The following is an 18,085-nucleotide window of genomic DNA, read 5'->3' on the forward strand; positions in this document are numbered from 1 at the left end:
AAAAGTATTATGGGTACCTTTAATCAAAGTCCTCAGTATGACATTAATGGAATTCTTCTTTTGGGAAATGCAAATATTCCCTCAATATAAAGCCAAACCAAGGAGACTACTTATTACTTCATGTTTTTAAGATAGGTTTTGCACTATATTACTATCATACTAACATTGTGCAGTTTCTCTGGCTCAGAACTAAAATGTGTGTTGTTACTTTTTTAGCTTTTGGACTTTACTTTCCTACTGTTAGAGCTAGGCTAGCTCTTTCCCTCTTCCTCTGTGCTATCCCATCTAGAGAAACACCAATCAAGCATAACACTATGACCACTGACTGGTGAAGTCGATAACACTGATTATCTCTTCATGGCACCTGTTAGTGGGTGGGATATATTAGGGAGCAAGTAAACATTTTGTCGTCCAAGTTGATGCATTAGAAACAGGAAAAATGAGCAAGCATAAAGATTTGAGCGAGTTTGAGAAAAGCCAAATTGTGATGCTAGATGACTGGGTCAGAACATCCCCAAAACTGCTGCTCTTGTGGGGTGTCCCTGGTCTGTAGTTGTCAGTATCTATCAAAAGTGGTCCAAGGAAGGAACAGTGGTGAAAAGTTAAGATGGTTCTGATAGAAAAGCATTGCAGTTTATTGTGTATGGGGTTGCATAGCTGCAGACCAGTCAGGGTACGCATGCTGACGCCTCTCACCTGCCAAAAGCACCAACAATGGGCACATGAGCATCAGAGCTAGACCGTGGAGCAATGGAAGAAGTCTCATGAATCACATTTTCTTTTACATCACATGGATGGCCAGGTACATGTGTGTACCTGGCCATCCTGGGGAACACCTGGTACCAGGATACACTATGGAAAAAAGCAAGCCGGTGGAGGCAGTGTGGCGCTTTGGGGAATGTTCTGCTGGGAAACCTTGGGTCCTGCCATCTATGTGGATGTTAATTTGACACGTACCACCTCCCTAAGCATTGTTGCAGACCATGTAGACCCTTTCATGGAAATGGTATTCCCTGATGGCTGTGGCCTCTTTCAGCAGGATAATGCACCCTGCCACAAAGCAAAAATTGGTTCAGGAATGTTTGAGGAGGACAACAATAATCTTGAGGTGTTGACTTGGCCTCCAAATTCCCCAGATCTGTGTCAGAGGGATGTTCTGGACAAACAAGTCAGATCCATGGAGGCCCCACCTCGGAACTTACCGGACTTAAAGGATCTGTTGCTAACATCTTAGTGCAGATACCACAGCATACCCTCAGGGGTCTAGTAGAGTCTATGCCTCAAAAGGTCAGGGCTGTTTTGGCAGCAACAAGGGGACCAACACAATATTAGGCAGGTGGTCATAATGTTATGCTTGATTGGTGTGTTAAATTAGCTTTAATCTTTTCATCTGAAATACAGCTGAAAAAAAAGAAAGAAAATGTTTGAGAAATGTGTCTAAGTCTAATGTTTTATCAGACAGTTTGAAAAAGTTGTCACCACCTCAGTGCACCCGTTTTAACTTCCAAACTTTAACTTTGATTTCAGCTTAGTGATTTATATTTAATGCTGTCCAAGTTAAAAGCACATGATGAAGAGATAAGGCGATCTGACATGTGAAAGTTCCAGTATTATCTCTTTAATCTATGATCAAAAGAAACAGTTGAAACACGCCCATGTTCTGTAGCTTGTGATACTTCTGCAGCTGATAAGATTTATTTATTTTGAACATGATTTCCCTTTATATAAACAGCTGTTAATTTGCATTATTTGCTCATTCTGACTCATGAAATGCAAGAATGGCTTTCCTGTGAAGTGTGATAGAGACTTGATAGTGAGCTTTCATCGAAGTGATTCTGAAATGCCGAATGTTAATGTTATTTTAAACTGTATGTGTTTAGCTGTAGTTTTATACGTGTGTCTTCAAGGTAGTTTTATGTCATGGTGTCTTCAGTACGTGTGTGGGTGTGTGTTTTGCTGGAGAGTGTTGTGTTTGTGTTTCAGCAATGGTACACTGCCACCATGAACCTGCTGGGGACCTGGCTCACTGAACGCATGGATCAGCAGCTCCACGTCTACCAGTTAAAGATCCTCATCAGGATTACAAAGGTAGGACGCTGAGAAAATGGAAAATTTTGTTTTTTCTGCTCTGTCTAATTTAGCCCATGAGCTCACTATTTCTCTGACTTCCAGCTGCCTGATGTGAACCTCGTTTTGCATTTGCACCTTAAGCCACACACCCTTTACTGACAGTCACTGCGTTAAGTAAATGTCTCGTGTTGAACCCTGCTTATCGCATTTCTTGAGCTTGTTTACATATTGAGATCCTGTTGGCAAGATTAAATCTTGAGTCATTGTTAGTGAAATGCTAAATTGAACTGAATTAACTTTTCTTCAGTACAGTAAATGGATCAAAGACAATGGAAGTGTGTTACTTATATACGTATATTTGTCCTTCCTGTAGAAAAAGTACCGGGACTTCCGTCTGCAGGGTGTCCTCGACTCCACCCTGAACAGTAAGATGTACGACACGGTGCGCAACAGGCTGACCATGGAGGAGGCCGCTGCTTCGGTGAGGGAAGGAGGCATGCAGGGCATCTCCATGAAGGACAGCGACGAGGAGGACGAAGAGGATGACTAGAGCCCGTGCACTGACACTTCAGCCCTGGCCTCCCTCTAAAACCCTCCCTACCCCGACCTCCCCTCCCCTCCTTTCACACTTTTGACTTTAGCCTGGTTACCGATGCATGTACCAACTCAGATAGCCACTCTAGGACCTCTTTGTCAGCTCGAAATGCCTATGAAGGAACTATTAACTATAAAAATAGTACTTATACTGAAGAAATCAAAATAAAATGTTAAAAAATAACCATGATTGGCAGTTTAGCTGTGTCATGATAAAGATAGCACCTATCTTTGATTCATTCATTTCTAAATTCATTTCTATGTGTTAATAAGCAATATGGAGAACCATTTGTTTGACAATGTTGAGTGAGATTAATAGGTGTGTCCCTGTCCAATGCAATCCTATATGGCGCTTCTTGTCGTATTCTACATTCATTAATGGTACATTGTCGTGATGATGAGTGTGTGGACCCTTTTCTTTGTCTTGTCTGTTTTTAAGTGAATGCCAACTGCTTCGAACTGAAAATAAAAACCTCTGTATTTGTTTACGGCTGTTACAGATAAACTGTTGTCTACTCACTGTTCTTAACATCGACAGTAAGTCTAGACCTGCATTTTTATCATGTGTCAATGCTATGTGATCTCATCTCAATTACTAATTAGACATGGTTCAACGGGAATCTTGAACTTCGAGTGGGTATTCTAGAGATGCAATATTCTCATAGCTCCATTTTGATAACTCGGGAGATTCTATTTTTATTTCACATTAAAAGGCCTTGAAACAGGTTCTATTTTAATTGAGTTGCACTTTTACAAAGAAAAAAGCAAAAGAATTTTTTTTATTAAAAAAAAAAAAAAGTTGGTCTGTCTTTGTTCTGTAATTGTGTAGAATGAGATGTCTGGCATTTGTTGGGTCTCACTGTTGTTTTGTATATATTATATAAATATATATAAATATAAATGCTGTACATTGCATTCTGAGCCATCGCTGCATGCCCGTGGGTTCCCACCCTCCCCAAACGCTTTCTGTTTTCTGTGTGAATTAGCTGGTGGATTCATTCTTGCTTTTGCCTATGAAAGCCAACAGTTGTAATATGCAAGAGCTGTGGCCCTCGAAATAAAAATTACTGTACATGTGCATCATCTGTCATGTTTACTAAGATGCACCTGGGACACGACTGTCAACACTGAACTGTATATAAAGACTTACTGGATTCCAGGTGGTACAAAGTAACTACATTTAGTAGTTTTGAGTACTTTGCTTTCAAGGATATTTGTGAACATTAGAAATCATTGATATTTTCTTTCCTTCTGTCTCAGTGCAGTCTGTACAGCGCCAAACTGAACATGTGGACTACTTTTAACTTTTTTTAAAAAAAAAGTATTTCAGCCTTTTATGTAGTGACAGTTAAGATGGAGAGTAAAATGAAAGAGAGAGGGGGTGAGAAAAGAGCCCGAGGTGGACCCAGACACACCCATAATTTACAATTCTTTCAACAATGTCAATTTCTGCCAAAAATAAAGTGCAGCATTAGGGGGAAAACGAACCTATGGTGCCATTTCAACTCATTCTGATTTTCAATTTTATGCCACTTCATACATCTGCTCCACTACATTTCACAGGGGAATATTTAACTCCACCACATTTATTTCATAGCTCGGGTTACTCGATATATTAAGATTTTACAGTCATTTGATCGTGAGCATAAATATGAATCAAAGGATGTGATAGGTTGATACAGTGTATAAAGATTTAAATGAGCAAATAAATTGAATATATTAAGATATGTGCAAGTGATTAGAATACTCCTTTCACTGCTGTTGTTTGGTGACAGTGTGACAGCAGGGGGCGACAGGGAGAGCAGGTTCCTTATTTTATTTTCCATACTTCATGTAATACAAGGATGCAGTGCACCCAAAGCCAGACTTTATTCAATGCAGAGCAATACAATTTACCTAAATGACAGTATACTATAATATGGTATTTAAGAGTATCATAGGAATAACTATGATACTGTCATATAAACACATGATGTGACTGACAAAACCATTTTATTTATTTATTTTTTTTAATTATCATAAGTTACAGATTAGATTTAATGACCAGCCTAGCTGAAGTGATCGGAGACCAACACGCCATCTCTGTGGACCGTTAAGCGAAATGTCAGTGATGTGGGATCTAAATCCTCGTGGATCTCAGAAGGGCAGCTTTGTTTGTTGGGAGTTTTGCTGAGGTGTTTCACAAAAGTACAATCTGTTACAGGTCCTCTGTACAAACCAAGTCTTTGTATGAAAATATAAACTTCTATGATCACAAAGGTTACAGATTTTTTTTTTTTTCTTTTAGTAAATGTGTGTAGCTACAGCACTTGTGTTTCAAACGTGAGCAGAGAAAGATGCTGGCATTCACACACTGGGGGGTGAAAGAAAAAAAAAAAAAAGAAAGGTTTGGATGTTTTGATGTTTCTCCAAACGTTAGAGGGTTTTCTATGGATTAAGCAAACTCCCCGTTGGAAGGGAAATAGATGTTATCGAGGAAAAAAAAAAAAATTAACACAGAAAACACAAAAATCAACCGAGAGAGGGTTGTTAAGGATTGAAAAGGGGTTATAATTACAGTTCCAAACTAATGCAGTGAGTCCAGATAAAATACAATTTACAGTCTGAATTTTAAACCTCATTTTCCAATGCGAGGAAAGCGTCACACAAGTCTTTGATCTTGATCTTGTGGAAGGTGAGTTTGAGGCTAGAAGAGAAACATGCTCAAAAGGTTAAAGTTCACACTTTGACAGTGGATATCTGCACTGCGAGATTTAACAATATGGATATTCAAATTCTAGCTGGTTTAAACAGATCTCAGGATAAAACCAATTACATGTTCCAAAGCAGGACCACATCTTTGGTTACAAATAAAGCATCAACTCCCCCACAGAAAGGTTTCACCTACTTTGGGTTTTTTCAGTGTTTATTTGCAATTTTAAGTGGAAGGTAGATGATTTTTTCTTTTTTTGACACTGATCAACATTTTTAAAAAAAAGACATATATCAATATGCTTATATATCAATATAAATTCATACAGGTTAAGTAATTAAATGCACAGTCAACCCTTTTCAATGCGATCTAAATACTCCATCCCTGCATGATAGGCTAATCCTCTTTGTAATAACACTGTGTCGAGCAATTTCAGGTTAAATTGACCTGGGTCCAAGTCCAAGAGCTACTTCATTTTGTGGCAATAACTTTATTATGAAACTGATAACTATCATTAAAAAAAAGGGGGGAGAGAATTAAGAACATTTGTCAAGGCACTGAATAGCATCTTCACAGGAGGCCTGGTGGGGATGCTTCTCTGCAGTAAAATCTGGTAAAACAATGAATAGAAAGAATGACTTTCCTTAACTGGGACCTATTCATACTCATTTCCAGCTTCATCTTTTTTTTTTATTATGGCGCTCTAATAGAGTAGCCTTGAATGGTTCACAGCTCAAAACAGCCCCTTCAGTTTATCCTCTTTAGCTCCTGTCTCTTTAAGCTCCTCCACCCACTTTCTCTGAAGGGCTTCCACAAACCTTACGTTTGTAAGGCCCACCTCCACATTTCAAGCTCAGATCTCCAGTTGAGTCCAGCTTAAGCGGCAAGTCTTGGAAAAACTGGCAGTTCACTCACATCAGCTTGGCAGGATTTGAAAGGATGACAAAACTGCAGTATCTTTATCCACAAAACTGATGTGCACACATCCTCAAATGACTCAAGCAAACCAACTATAAATGCTGCCAAAGATCCCGCTATAAATATGGTCTTGAAGTCCTTGAACGTTCGTGCCGGAAAATGTAGGTTTTTGGAAACAGCAAATACGAATCGCCTGCCAGTTGTTTTCACTTTTAACGCTTTTTTGTTTTTTGGTGTTGATCAGCATCAAAACTAAATCCTTAGTACATCCACTGAGTTGCAAAATAAAACATGAAAAAATTATGTAGGGTCAATACATTTTGTTGGTACAGATGTTCGTTAACAGCCGAGCTCGGACAGCTGGGGTTAGAAAAGCTCAAAAAACTGCTCGGGGGAAAAAAAAAAAAAAAAAAAAAAAAAGATATGGCTGGAGATTTGTAGGCAATACACGACAAGCTACAGAATCTCCCCCATCCTCCCTAAAGAAAAACAAAAAGGCAGGTGGACAACCAAGACAAAAAGCCCCAAAACAAAACCAAAAAAAAAAAAAATCTAAAAAAAAAGAAAAACACAATCATTGGCTGGCTGGCTATTAGGGATATAATATTTATATATATATAGATATATATATATATATTACAAAACAATTTAACAATATAACAATATAAATCCCTGTAAAAAGCAATAAATGTTCACATTAGATGTTGTAACACACTTTAACAAAATAAGCCATAGGTACATTTTACAAGACAGCAGTGAGATACTGGGGAAATAATATATAGGCAGGTGTGAGTCTTTTCACGAGCTAAAAAGCTGCCCCCCCAGAGGGGTGGAGCCTCAAAACAGTTAGTTTGACTGAAGTGATAAAGTGACAGAAATCATGCTCGCAAAATGAAGTGATGTTTTGTTCTGAGGCAATCAGGAAGTGGATCGCCTCAGTGCATCCCGGTCTTCATGCCTCTCGTTTGTCTCAGCACGGTCCAAGATCCAAGTTTCGTCGCGATGCCAGGATTTAATGGTGACATACTTTTGCTCACTGGATTTTAGGCAGTAACACTGATAGTATAGTGCAAACTGGACAGAGCTGCTTATTCCTCGTGTCAACTTAAACAGGTGCAAACGCTCAGCAGGATAACATTTAAGACAAGAAATAAAGGACAAAAACATAAATATCAAAAAACCTTTATCAGTATAAAAAGTAATAAGGTTATTCATTTAATCAATAGTCTGGCAAAAAGGCCTCAGAAATGTTCCCGGATTTTTACAAATTAAGTGCCTGTAAGAATGTCCTCAGACGAGCGACTCCATGCTCTCTGCAGGGTCTGACTCGTCTGCGATCACCACCGCCCCATTAGTGTCCATGTGCATGGGGCTCAGGCCACACTCTCTGTTACTGACCAGGCTGAGCATGGCTTTGTAAAGGTACTGGTACTGCTCCTGTGCACACAAACACAAAAATATGCACCACATTAATGCTATAGATAACTTACTTTTTATATAATCACAAACATTTCTCTGTACTGGGATCAGACGATGTTTCGGTCACAAAACAATTAAATGAAATAGGATATGAGCATCTAGTTTTCCAGCCTTTTTGCCCATTTATCAAGTCTCACCACATACTAAAACTAATACTGGACGTGAACAGGGTGAACCATTTAGCAACTGAAGGCCAAGACATTTTGTCAGGAACTGGTGAAGAAAACAGAGCTTAAGGAAAACTGGACAAAGCAAAGAATACTAATGGAGCTCCATTTCTGCTGAATGAAAAGTGTGCTTGATGTGAAGACACCTGGCAATTTGTGCATCTGCCAGCTTGTTTTTCTGCTTGCTGTTGACAAGAAACTAATCAATGTAGCAGTAAATGCTGCTTAAGGCAGTATTAATTGGATTTCTGGCCACTTGGGGGCAGCAGATCAAGCTGTAAACACACAATTTCAATTGCCACCTAATGACGTTGATATGCAAAAGGTGTTGGCAAGCCAATTCAAATCTGTTTACACATCGGGCAGATAAAGAGCAACATTTATCATTAATTCAGAGGCCTGTTTGCGGCCGATTGTCAATTTTAGTCGCGTTTTAAGGAAAACAGAGACAATGAACTACACGGTAAAGCACTGTGCAAAGAGACCAGCCACTTCAACTTAAAGGGTGCTTGAAAACTGTCGACATGGTTACTCATAAAAAAGACCAAAAAAAAAAAAAAAGATAAAAACAATGATGACTGCACCTTTAAATTTTACGTTTCTGAATGTTAATAACTGCTGACTCCAAATCCTTCCTGTTTGTGTGAACTTACTATGTCAGTGAAGACTCCTGGCCTCATGAGATTGATCATCTTAGCCACCTGATAGATGTCGACGACGCCCTCGTTCTCCAGCTGCTGGGACAGCGTGGTGAGGGCGCAGAGCATCCCTGCTGACACTGCTCCACACCTGAGTGGAGATATTGAAAATCAGCTCTGCTGGTAGTTTTTCTGCTTTTGTGTTCTCATCATCTTAAATAATTTTAGCTTGAATCCAGCCATCACAAATAACCAAATGTATTTAGTGTATAGTAGGAACAGTTGGAACACAGGGAGAGGTGAAGCACCTCGAATAACTGCAGATGCCTACAGGCATTTATATTTTGATTGTGGGAAATTTGAAGTAGGTGAGCATCTCCGGTACAAAGACATTGAAATGTAGATAAATAAATATTGCTGAATAGAAAAAAAAAGTAATTACATTAAATATTTTACCCATTTGCAACTATCGTTCAATGTGCTGCTTTTCACTGTTGCTCAATGAATAAAATTAATAATACAAGTGAAATATTTTTGTTGAACTTTAAATGTGTTTGCACCTGCATTGAATTGGTTAGGCTGCTTTATAGTATTTATGAATGGGTGTTTAAACTGTATCTGGCACGGGTGCAGTTGGAACAAAAATGCACTGTGTCTTTATGAGCCACCTGTGGATATTACTGATTATTACTTTTGTAGTACACGAGGAAAGGAAATGCCACTGAAATATAAATTGTTTTAATTCACTAGCTTTTGCGTGGCAATGGAAAAAGTCAACCAACTATACCCAGTCTACCCTACATCACAGCACTGCAGTCATTCAAAATCCTTTACAAGATAAAATTGAAACAACAGACTTAAAAGAAAGATTAATTAATAGTATACCTAAAAAAAAAAGTGAACAGGAATAAAAACATGCAGCAAGCAAAAGAGAAAAATTTTAATAGGTCCAATTAAATGATATAAAACTGTAATTATAATGCCAATTTAGAGGTGCAGCTAGTATTGGTGAATAATGCAGTTTTTAGCAAATTAAATAAATTAAGTGGGTTTCCCATAGATGTCTATACAACTGGACTTTTTTGCAACCAGAGTCACAACAAGTTAACGTCAGAAACAAATTCACAGTAGGGAATGAAAGAATATGTGATGCATGAAACTGACTGCATACAGCTTCCCTTGTCAGTCGTAAACATCCCATCATGCTGATGCCTGGTATATAAATGAGTGGGGAAACATCGTGGCTGTGACAACTTCAGGGAGCAAACTGATTTATTTTGATTGTCAGGACGTTGCATGGTGAGAACTACTCGGATAGCTGCTGTTTACACCAATGGCAGCTAAGGATTTGTACAGATGTCTGAAGGAAAGACATCAGCTGGGAACATGGAAACTGTTTTAGTTGCCTGGTTACTAAAAACACTTCTGGCGTTTTTGTTTATCCTCGAAGTGCACACACTTAAGGACTTTCAAAGCCCGAGCCACGGAAAGCACTCCATCTCTATCCCACTCATGGAAACACTACAATTTCACCAGGTCTTCAAAGCTAATTCAGCATCTGAGGAGACCCTCACTTCTGAACCCTTAACTTCCAGATTAAAAATAAAAATAAAAATAAAAAAATATTAATAAAGTCTTAATAAAAGACATTTTATGGTGAACTATACTGGAGCATGAAAATCCTCCAAAAATGGAAGAAAAAAAAAAAAAACTTCTGCAGTGTCTTTAACCCTATGACTATGGCTTTTGTGTTGAGAAAGGGACAAAATAAAGGTAAACACAAACATACTCATCATGCACAATAGTGGGGCCATCGCGAGTCATGGCTTCCTCCTTGATGACACTAATGAGCTCGAAGGTGCTGCTGAGAGGGGCATCAGGGTTTGGCCATTTAGGGCACTGGAAATGTCTCACCTCCAGAACGTAATCGTCCTGTTACAGAAGAAGAGTGTAAACCCATGACATGTTTAATTAGGATTCGACACACTGCTGGATTCGACTACTGAAAAAAAGGCCATGAACTCCTGACTTGTGATGCTCCGTGTAATAATAACCAAACGCTGATATAAATGAGGCAGAGGAGCAGGTACCTGTGTGGCCTCTAGAATGAAGTCATGGATGATGATCTGCTCCTCATTGGAGAGGCACAGTCTGTCCTTACTGATGAGTGTGACAGTGAAGGCGATGCAGTTCATGGCCTCTTCGCGACTTGGCCAGTAAACAAATTCATCCTCAGCCTGCAGGGAGACCGTTGGTACTTGTTTAACTTTTTCACTAATGACTCATTTCCTGTTTATACATTCCTGTATTAAAGTGTTTGTCAGATACTGCAGGACAGAGAAAAAAAAACACTTTAGAGAAAAATGTATATAACCCCCCCCCCCCATTTCTTACCAGGCCCTGGTTGTCAGGCAGCATGACAATAATTTGAGCGTTGTGGTCCCAAATCATCCTCCAGAAATCTGTGGTTGTGTGGGGCAAAGGATGCTGGGTAATGATGAACTCATTGCTCCTGTAGTAGCCCTGAAGTGACAGACAGGGAGTTTTAGCCTTTATAAAGTTCACACCACTCACACATAGGAAATATTTCACACAAAAATACCTTAAGCACAGTTGGGTCCATAATTTGCTGGACATTTTGCCTCTACACCACCACAGGCGATTTTAAATCAAACAATCGATATGTGATTGAAGTGTGGACTCTTGGTTTTAATTCAGTTTTAGTTCAATTTCGCATTAACTCTTTGGGAACTACAGACAAAATTAATTGGACAATTGACTGACAAGCAGCTTCATGGCCAGGTGAGGCCTGTTCCCTTGTTATTTCTTGACAAATGAAGCAGAAATAACATCTGAAGTGGATTCAAAGTGGTGAATTTTAAATCTTTTTACTGTAATTTTAAACAAGACGCATCGCTAGGCTGGAAAAACAACAAAAAAACCCCCAAAAAACAAAATAGACCAATCAGAGAGAGAGAGAGAGAAAACAAAACTTCAGGAGTGACCAAATCAAAAATGTACAGTCTGACCCCAAAGACCACAGATCTATCCATCTAACCAAGCCAAGAACACTCTTAAGGAGGTAAAGGTCTACAATCAAAGGTCACCTTTATGAATGTAAATATAGAAAGTTTACAACAAGGTGCAAACCCACTGGTTACACTCAGGAACAGGAAGGCCGGATTAGACTTACATTTAAGCACAGTTCTGGAAACAAAACCGTTGGACAGATGGACCGAGATTAATGTAACAGAATGATGGTAAAAGAAAAATATGGAGGAGGAGGAAAAACGGCTCATGCTCCAAAGCATGACACATCATCTGGCAGACATGGTGGAGGCAATGTTAATGGCATAGGCATGTATGGCTGCCAGTGGAACCCGGTCACTGGTGTTTATGATGTGACTGTTGATAGAAATAGCAGGATGAAATGTGAAGTGCGCAGGGCTGTACTCGGCTCAGACTCCGCCAAATGCTGCAAAACTGATCGGATTCACACACTGAAATCTACTGTGGTGGCGCAGTGAGGGGAAAACTACAAAACTGGACCTACTTTGTCACATCACAACTGTCATCATTATCGTTATTCAAACTTTAGGTTGCTTTTAAGAGCTAGTCAGGGGACACAGCTGAAAACTAGCCTATAGCTCTGATGAACAGAAAATAGCTATAAATGAAGCAGTGAGCACTGTGCCTGTCAAACAAACACAAGACATAAAATATCAGTCAATAACATTCGCCCAAAAAAAACAAACAAAAAAAAAAAACAAAGAGAAAGGGTAACAAAAAGAAAAAAAAAAGAAAATCTTGGAAGCTATCACACTGTACCATTATGTAGGATGCATTAATATAATCTGTTCCTTTCATGCCAGGCAGAGTGGCGAGTCCAACCCTTGCTCGCTCCGCTGTTGAGAGGCAGAGATAGAAAAACACATTTTGAATCAGAACCCCGGCCTCTGTAATATTGCACTGACTGATAATGCACACATTTATTACCAGTCCCGACTGTTGCTATAGCAACAAGGACCTCCTTTTCCATCATCAGTGTTTCACTAAGGCATAGAAAGATTAACTTATAGGGCTACAGCAATAGATTTTAATGTTGGGATACGAATAAAGAGAAGACGCAAAATGCGGCATAAGCAAATTTGAGTCTAATTCTCATTTTCTTTAGTTTCAAAATTAAGAAGATTGACATGATTTGTAGAAGATTCTTTAAACACACGGCAGCTGAGAGGTTGTTCGACATGACCTTGGTTCACCGAAGCCTCAGCTCCATGTCAAGTATGCTGTTGTAAATACTCACAGGGAACCACTGAGGAATTGCGGTTTTTTTCCTTGTTGCAGTCTTTGTGGGCGCTGAAGCACTCCACAAAGCGTGTGTTGCACTGAGTCAGCAGCTGGCAAGAGAGAAGACAAAATTAGATTTTAGTCCGGAGAGTCACTGTAAATTAAAATCAAACATGAAAAATAAGATATAATATTGTTTAAACCCCAAAATTAACAGCAATTCTTTCACATTAATAACAAGCATGTGACTCTCAGGAGGAAGTGACATTATGTGGGAGCAATTAGTTTGTCTCTCCTGATGTTGAAAGAGCGGGAGCTTAATGAAACATTCATCAAGCTTTGCATAAGGCGGCAGGGGTGACAGACATGACTTTATTAGCATCAACATCAGAGACACTCTCAATTTATTTCTGTCTGCAAGTGGAAAGCCGCCTGCGTGTTGCTAACAAGCTTCGCATTCAAAGACCACCTCAAATGCAGCTGATGGAGCCTCTGCAGACACAGACAGCTTGTCTAACTGGACCAGTTAGACTCGCGGAGGGCTTACTAACCCTGAACTGCTTCTCCAGCCGTGTGCGGCCCGTTGAGTTGGGGGTGAGGATGCTGTTGACGTAGCTGTGCAGCTTCCAGGTGGGCACCTCCGTCTCTCTGCTCAGGATAGCCTCCATTAGAGCATCGTGGATGAAAACATACTGCTCCTGAGCGGAGACAAAATGTATAAAGGGTTTAGAAAACTTTACATTTGTCTTATTACTTTATTGTTTTATTTCATATATAGTACTGTGTAATAGTCTTAATCCACACCTCATTTCTTTATATTTTGTTTTCAAGCTGCTTTTTTTCTAAGTGAGCTTGAGCAATAGTTCTCCAGGCTTTCTGAAGGTGTTTCAAAGTTTTTCTTTGGACATTGGCTGTTTTTTTCCAATGAGGCAAAGCTCATTATGAGTTTGGCTGTTAACTTCTAGAGATAAAAGCAACAACCAGTTACAACCAGCAAGGCCACTTCTCTTCACTGCCAAAGAGGGAGCTTATTAAATAGAATGGCTATTCAAAATGATCATTATGAAAAAAAAAATACTCTGATACAAGTACAAGTTCTAAATTTAATACAGTATTTTATTCAAATACTATCCCATATCCAGTTTTAGCATTGCCTAATGTATACATCATAAAATCAACAAACTGGATACCAAAAATTAGTTTTCAGTTTGAAAAGTTTGCATTGTGGACTTCAAACATAACATCCTGAAGCTCCTGAGGGTGCTAGGACAATCTTTGCTCAAAACCCATCCTACTTCCCAGATTTTTTTCCTTGTGACTTCATCCTCTTCCACAAAAATGAAATTCAAGTTAAACGGTCACATTTTTGACACAGTGGAGACGATCCCGTGCATCTCAGATGTGCAAGTGCAAATGTAAGAATGGCGCTTCGGTCTAAATGTAGCAGCTGTGATAGAAGTTTAGAGGTGCACATGGAGACTACCCTGAAGGGGAAATTTGCCAAATTTAAATAAAGTATGGTTTTTGATTTTCAAAGGCAGAATCAAGGAAATATATGATTGAACCATGTATATCATTCAGATAAAAGGAGTGAAATATATAAAACTATAATGTTTGCCTCTACAATTCAGTCAGGGTATTAAGAGATATGAAATATAACTGTATACAGTTACTATTATCTTTTCTTTTTGAGCTCAAGAATCAGTTGAAGGCTACGGGAATGTTTAAATTAAACAGGGCACAGAAAACAACATCACACTTACTGACAGCTGTCTGTGGACTGATTTCATAGAGAAGATAGTGGGAATATAAATGAGCACAGGGGCTGCGGGGAACTATGATTAATCATTCGATAGTAAAAAAAAAAAAGAAAGGAAAAAAAAAAAAGACAAGTGTTGCCAGAGGACAGCGAGTATGGACTCATTCTGGACTCACCACATCACATTTTGCACTGTGTGTTGCACTGAAACTGCAGGAAGTGTGACCTTTACCTGAGCTTGGAGTATCAAAGTGAACAGCTTTCATAACTCCCTATCCATCTTTAATCAGAGATGACCTTTAGAGACATTTCCCAGAGTAACTGATTATTTAGTGCTTCTTACCTCAGTCTGGACTAGGTAGTTGCGTTGTGTGCGGATATGTTTGAGAAAATCCAGGACGCTGACTGTGCTTTTGTCCTTGATTTGTTGCAGCATGCTGTCAATGACAATGTATGTTCCTGTGCGCCCCACGCCTGCACTGAAGAGCAGAGCCGCAAACAATATAAGCAAACCTGTACTGGACGCTTTTTGCCAAGTCAGCAAATATGAGGCTCATGCTAATGAGTAACACTCATTTAGCCCAGGAGCTAAGTAATAATGATGTACCTGCAGTGCACCAGGACAGGGCCCATGTCTGCAGTTCGAGCTGCTGACGAGCGGTTGATGAAGGTGAGGACAGGAAGTGTGTACTCCGGTACTCCCATGTCAGGCCACTGAGTGTAGTGATACTGGACCACAATGCGCTCGTTAAGTTTCCCTTTCGGGTTCCCCTTCTGCCCCTAAAAAAACATCAGAAAAACATTTCTGAACACGGAGCAAATGTATCAGGCGACATACAACGCAGCACTTTAATGTGTACAAACAACTATAACTTGTCCTGTGGTTACCCATGAGTTATGTATAAAGAGTTACTGAAAGAAAAATGGTTGATGAGTTACACACCCTTTGGGTCAACATAATCCCTTAGAGGGAAGGGATACTACAAATCAATATTTCTCAGTGATTGCCTTTATTTTTTTGGCAGTGCCCCCCATCAACAAGACATGGGCTCAACTAAACGGTTTGATGAATATGACCTGATCTGCCCACAAACACTTAAAGATTTGACCTACATTCAAGTAAATACATACGCACCACACAATCGAGTTCTACTGTTAAGATAAGCTGTTAGTAAATATTTGTATCCAGGAACTGACTGGTGCTATGTAGTCACTATAACGACGAAAAACAAAAACCCAAAATGAATGATAACGGAAGACGCATTAAAATTAAAACAGTCAGAGAAAGAACATGTTTGATAAATCTGACCTGATAAAATCTGCTTACCCTTCTAAATCTGTCCTGATTTAATTTTGGGGGAAGATTTTTTAATTAGAATCCACAAAAACAACACGGTGCATCTCACATTAAAATCAGATACGACCTTGGCTCAATCTGTTGATCCATTAGTTCAGTGTAATCAGATGTTCCCACTAATTCTAAATTGAAACAATATTAATAATTTTCAAAGCACACAAAAACTGCAATCAGAACAAATTCATGTTTATGAAATACATTTCTCATGCATACAGCTGTCAACCAAACTATTTTCTGTGACCATTTTTCTTAGACTGGACAGTGACGTTGATATTTCAATATCTTCGGAGGTTCAACCAGCGAGAATGAATATTATAATGCAAGTGTGCCCTTTGGTTACCTTTTAACTTTAGTGTTCCTTATAAGGAAACGGCGCAGTGTGTAGCAAGCATGCACCTTGGTGCTTTTCAGAGTCACCACAATGCTTCCATACTGCTCGCTGTTCTCTGTTGGCCAGTACTGGTCACATTTCCTCTGAAAGACGACGCGCGCGCGCGCACACACACACACACACACACACACACACACACACACACACACACACACACACACACACAGTGAGTTATATATGAACAAATCTGAAATCGAGTCAAATGCTTTCTTTGAGTTTGTGACCAAACAAAGTGAACTTACTCTTCCCTTTTCCACAAGGTTCGTGATCATGACTATGACTCCAGTGTTCTGCTCCCACACCATCCTCCAGAAATCCTCGAATGTTGACTTGAGAGGACCCTGAGCAGCTATATAAGCTCTGGGCTGGTTGTAGCCCTGAAAGGGGAGAGCCGAAAGAGTAGTGCTTACTGGTAAGATGCAATCAATCCTTTATCAATTTTCCACAAATCCCAATATAGCTGATCCAACCAATTTACTGGCAAAATGTTTTTGGTTTTTTTTTGCTGGTCATGAAATTCACTCCTTGAGCTGACAGTAATAATACGTATTCATGCATGAATACATTTCTCTAATATAAATGTTCACATTTTTATTACTGTCTGTCAGTTTTATGACTTGGATACCTTGACTGATATTTTAAACAAAGCTGTCAGTAAGCTGTTTAGCACTGCTGATAAGTCTTTCACATCACACTATTGCTTCATTCAAGTCACCGTTCAGCTGAAGCAGTTGAACTTCACAACCTTTCCATCTCAAAAAAAAACCAAAAAAGAAAAGCACATCAAGATCAGCAGAAAAGGAGACTAAACCTTCAACAATGTCAAGTGGCTGGTTGAACTCACATCCACATAGTTGGCATTAATGTAATCCGAATGTTTGGCATCTTTTCCTGCCAAAGCCCGTAATTTCACCCTGCTGTGGTCGTCTAAGGGGAAGCATTGACATATTTGTGAGAATTATTAAAAAGATGAAAACCTGTTTTATGAACATTATTGGAATCCAAAGCGGCAGACATAATCAGATTTTACAGCTGACTCACAGGCCACAATGTTGATGTATCTGTTTTTGTGCTTGTTGTCAGGATGATTGGAATGTTCTGCTGTGATTTTCAGGTCGGCTGTGGAGCGTTGGACCTCCTGGAGAGAGAAAAAAAAATAAACAGAAATGGATTTTATTAAGGAGGGAAGATCTAACAGAATTACAGTCTGAAAGGAAGTTATATTTACTCAAAATGTTAAGATTTTTCTTTTTTTGTGATACTATATTGTTAGGAAACTTTTATTTTTTGTGCAGATGAAGCTCATGTCTCTCAGCCTAAAGAGGCACCTATAGGATGGATTCTGTATCTTATTCAAGGACGCTTCTGAGCAGATGCTTACTGCCGCGCGGGCTTGAACTCGAGCCTCCAGTAGAACGGTCTTCTTTTCTTCTTGACTGACACGGCTTCATTGTGGTGCGTTTGAAAATTATTCACACGGGAATCACATCACATGACCCCAATTAGAAGGAATACACTGGGGGTGAAGCTTTTGCCTCCATTCTTAACCTAGTTACACAGAAAGTGTGTTCCCATCCGGTCAACCGGCAGACAGACCTTCTCTAATTAACCTTCGTCACTCTGGTCTTGCTCTCCATCTTTCTCTCAACCATCTGTTCAAAATTAGCAACCCTGCGCACAAACGTGTGTAATATAACTTCTAAGCCATTGTTTAGACTTGGCAGGTCCAT

The 18,085-nt window shown here is 39.4% G+C and overlaps 2 protein-coding genes across 4 annotated transcripts in view; one reads left to right on the forward strand and one right to left on the reverse strand.

Moving 5' to 3' along the window:
• Window positions 1–3,744, forward strand: part of cadpsb (Ca2+-dependent activator protein for secretion b) — a 68,327-nt gene extending 64,583 nt beyond the window's left edge. Inside the window, exons 30-31 of the mRNA XM_030729473.1 lie at window positions 1,984–2,088; window positions 2,444–3,744. Coding sequence (XP_030585333.1) covers window positions 1,984–2,088; window positions 2,444–2,620 — 282 coding nt within the window. The 3' untranslated portion in view covers window positions 2,621–3,744. The remainder of the gene's footprint in view (window positions 1–1,983; window positions 2,089–2,443) is intronic.
• Window positions 3,745–6,970: 3,226 nt separating this feature from the next.
• The window catches only part of LOC115780334 (receptor-type tyrosine-protein phosphatase gamma-like), a 114,692-nt gene continuing 103,577 nt past the window's right edge, over window positions 6,971–18,085 (reverse strand). For 2 of the 3 annotated variants that reach the window (XM_030729471.1, XM_030729469.1), the window contains exons 16-29: window positions 17,397–17,493; window positions 17,200–17,282; window positions 16,598–16,732; window positions 16,306–16,438; window positions 15,215–15,389; window positions 14,951–15,086; window positions 13,400–13,546; window positions 12,865–12,958; window positions 12,387–12,463; window positions 10,953–11,081; window positions 10,649–10,795; window positions 10,348–10,490; window positions 8,574–8,709; window positions 6,971–7,711 (exon numbers count right to left, since the gene is read on the reverse strand). In XM_030729471.1, the coding sequence (XP_030585331.1) occupies window positions 7,565–7,711; window positions 8,574–8,709; window positions 10,348–10,490; window positions 10,649–10,795; window positions 10,953–11,081; window positions 12,387–12,463; window positions 12,865–12,958; window positions 13,400–13,546; window positions 14,951–15,086; window positions 15,215–15,389; window positions 16,306–16,438; window positions 16,598–16,732; window positions 17,200–17,282; window positions 17,397–17,493 (1,779 nt within the window). In that variant the 3' untranslated portion in view covers window positions 6,971–7,564. The remainder of the gene's footprint in view (window positions 7,712–8,573; window positions 8,710–10,347; window positions 10,491–10,648; window positions 10,796–10,952; window positions 11,082–12,386; window positions 12,464–12,864; window positions 12,959–13,399; window positions 13,547–14,950; window positions 15,087–15,214; window positions 15,390–16,305; window positions 16,439–16,597; window positions 16,733–17,199; window positions 17,283–17,396; window positions 17,494–18,085) is intronic. The other variant, XM_030729470.1, reaches the window with a different exon arrangement.

Source organism: Archocentrus centrarchus, chromosome 5, assembly GCF_007364275.1.
Source record: "Archocentrus centrarchus isolate MPI-CPG fArcCen1 chromosome 5, fArcCen1, whole genome shotgun sequence".
Lineage (NCBI taxonomy): Eukaryota > Metazoa > Chordata > Actinopteri > Cichliformes > Cichlidae > Archocentrus > Archocentrus centrarchus.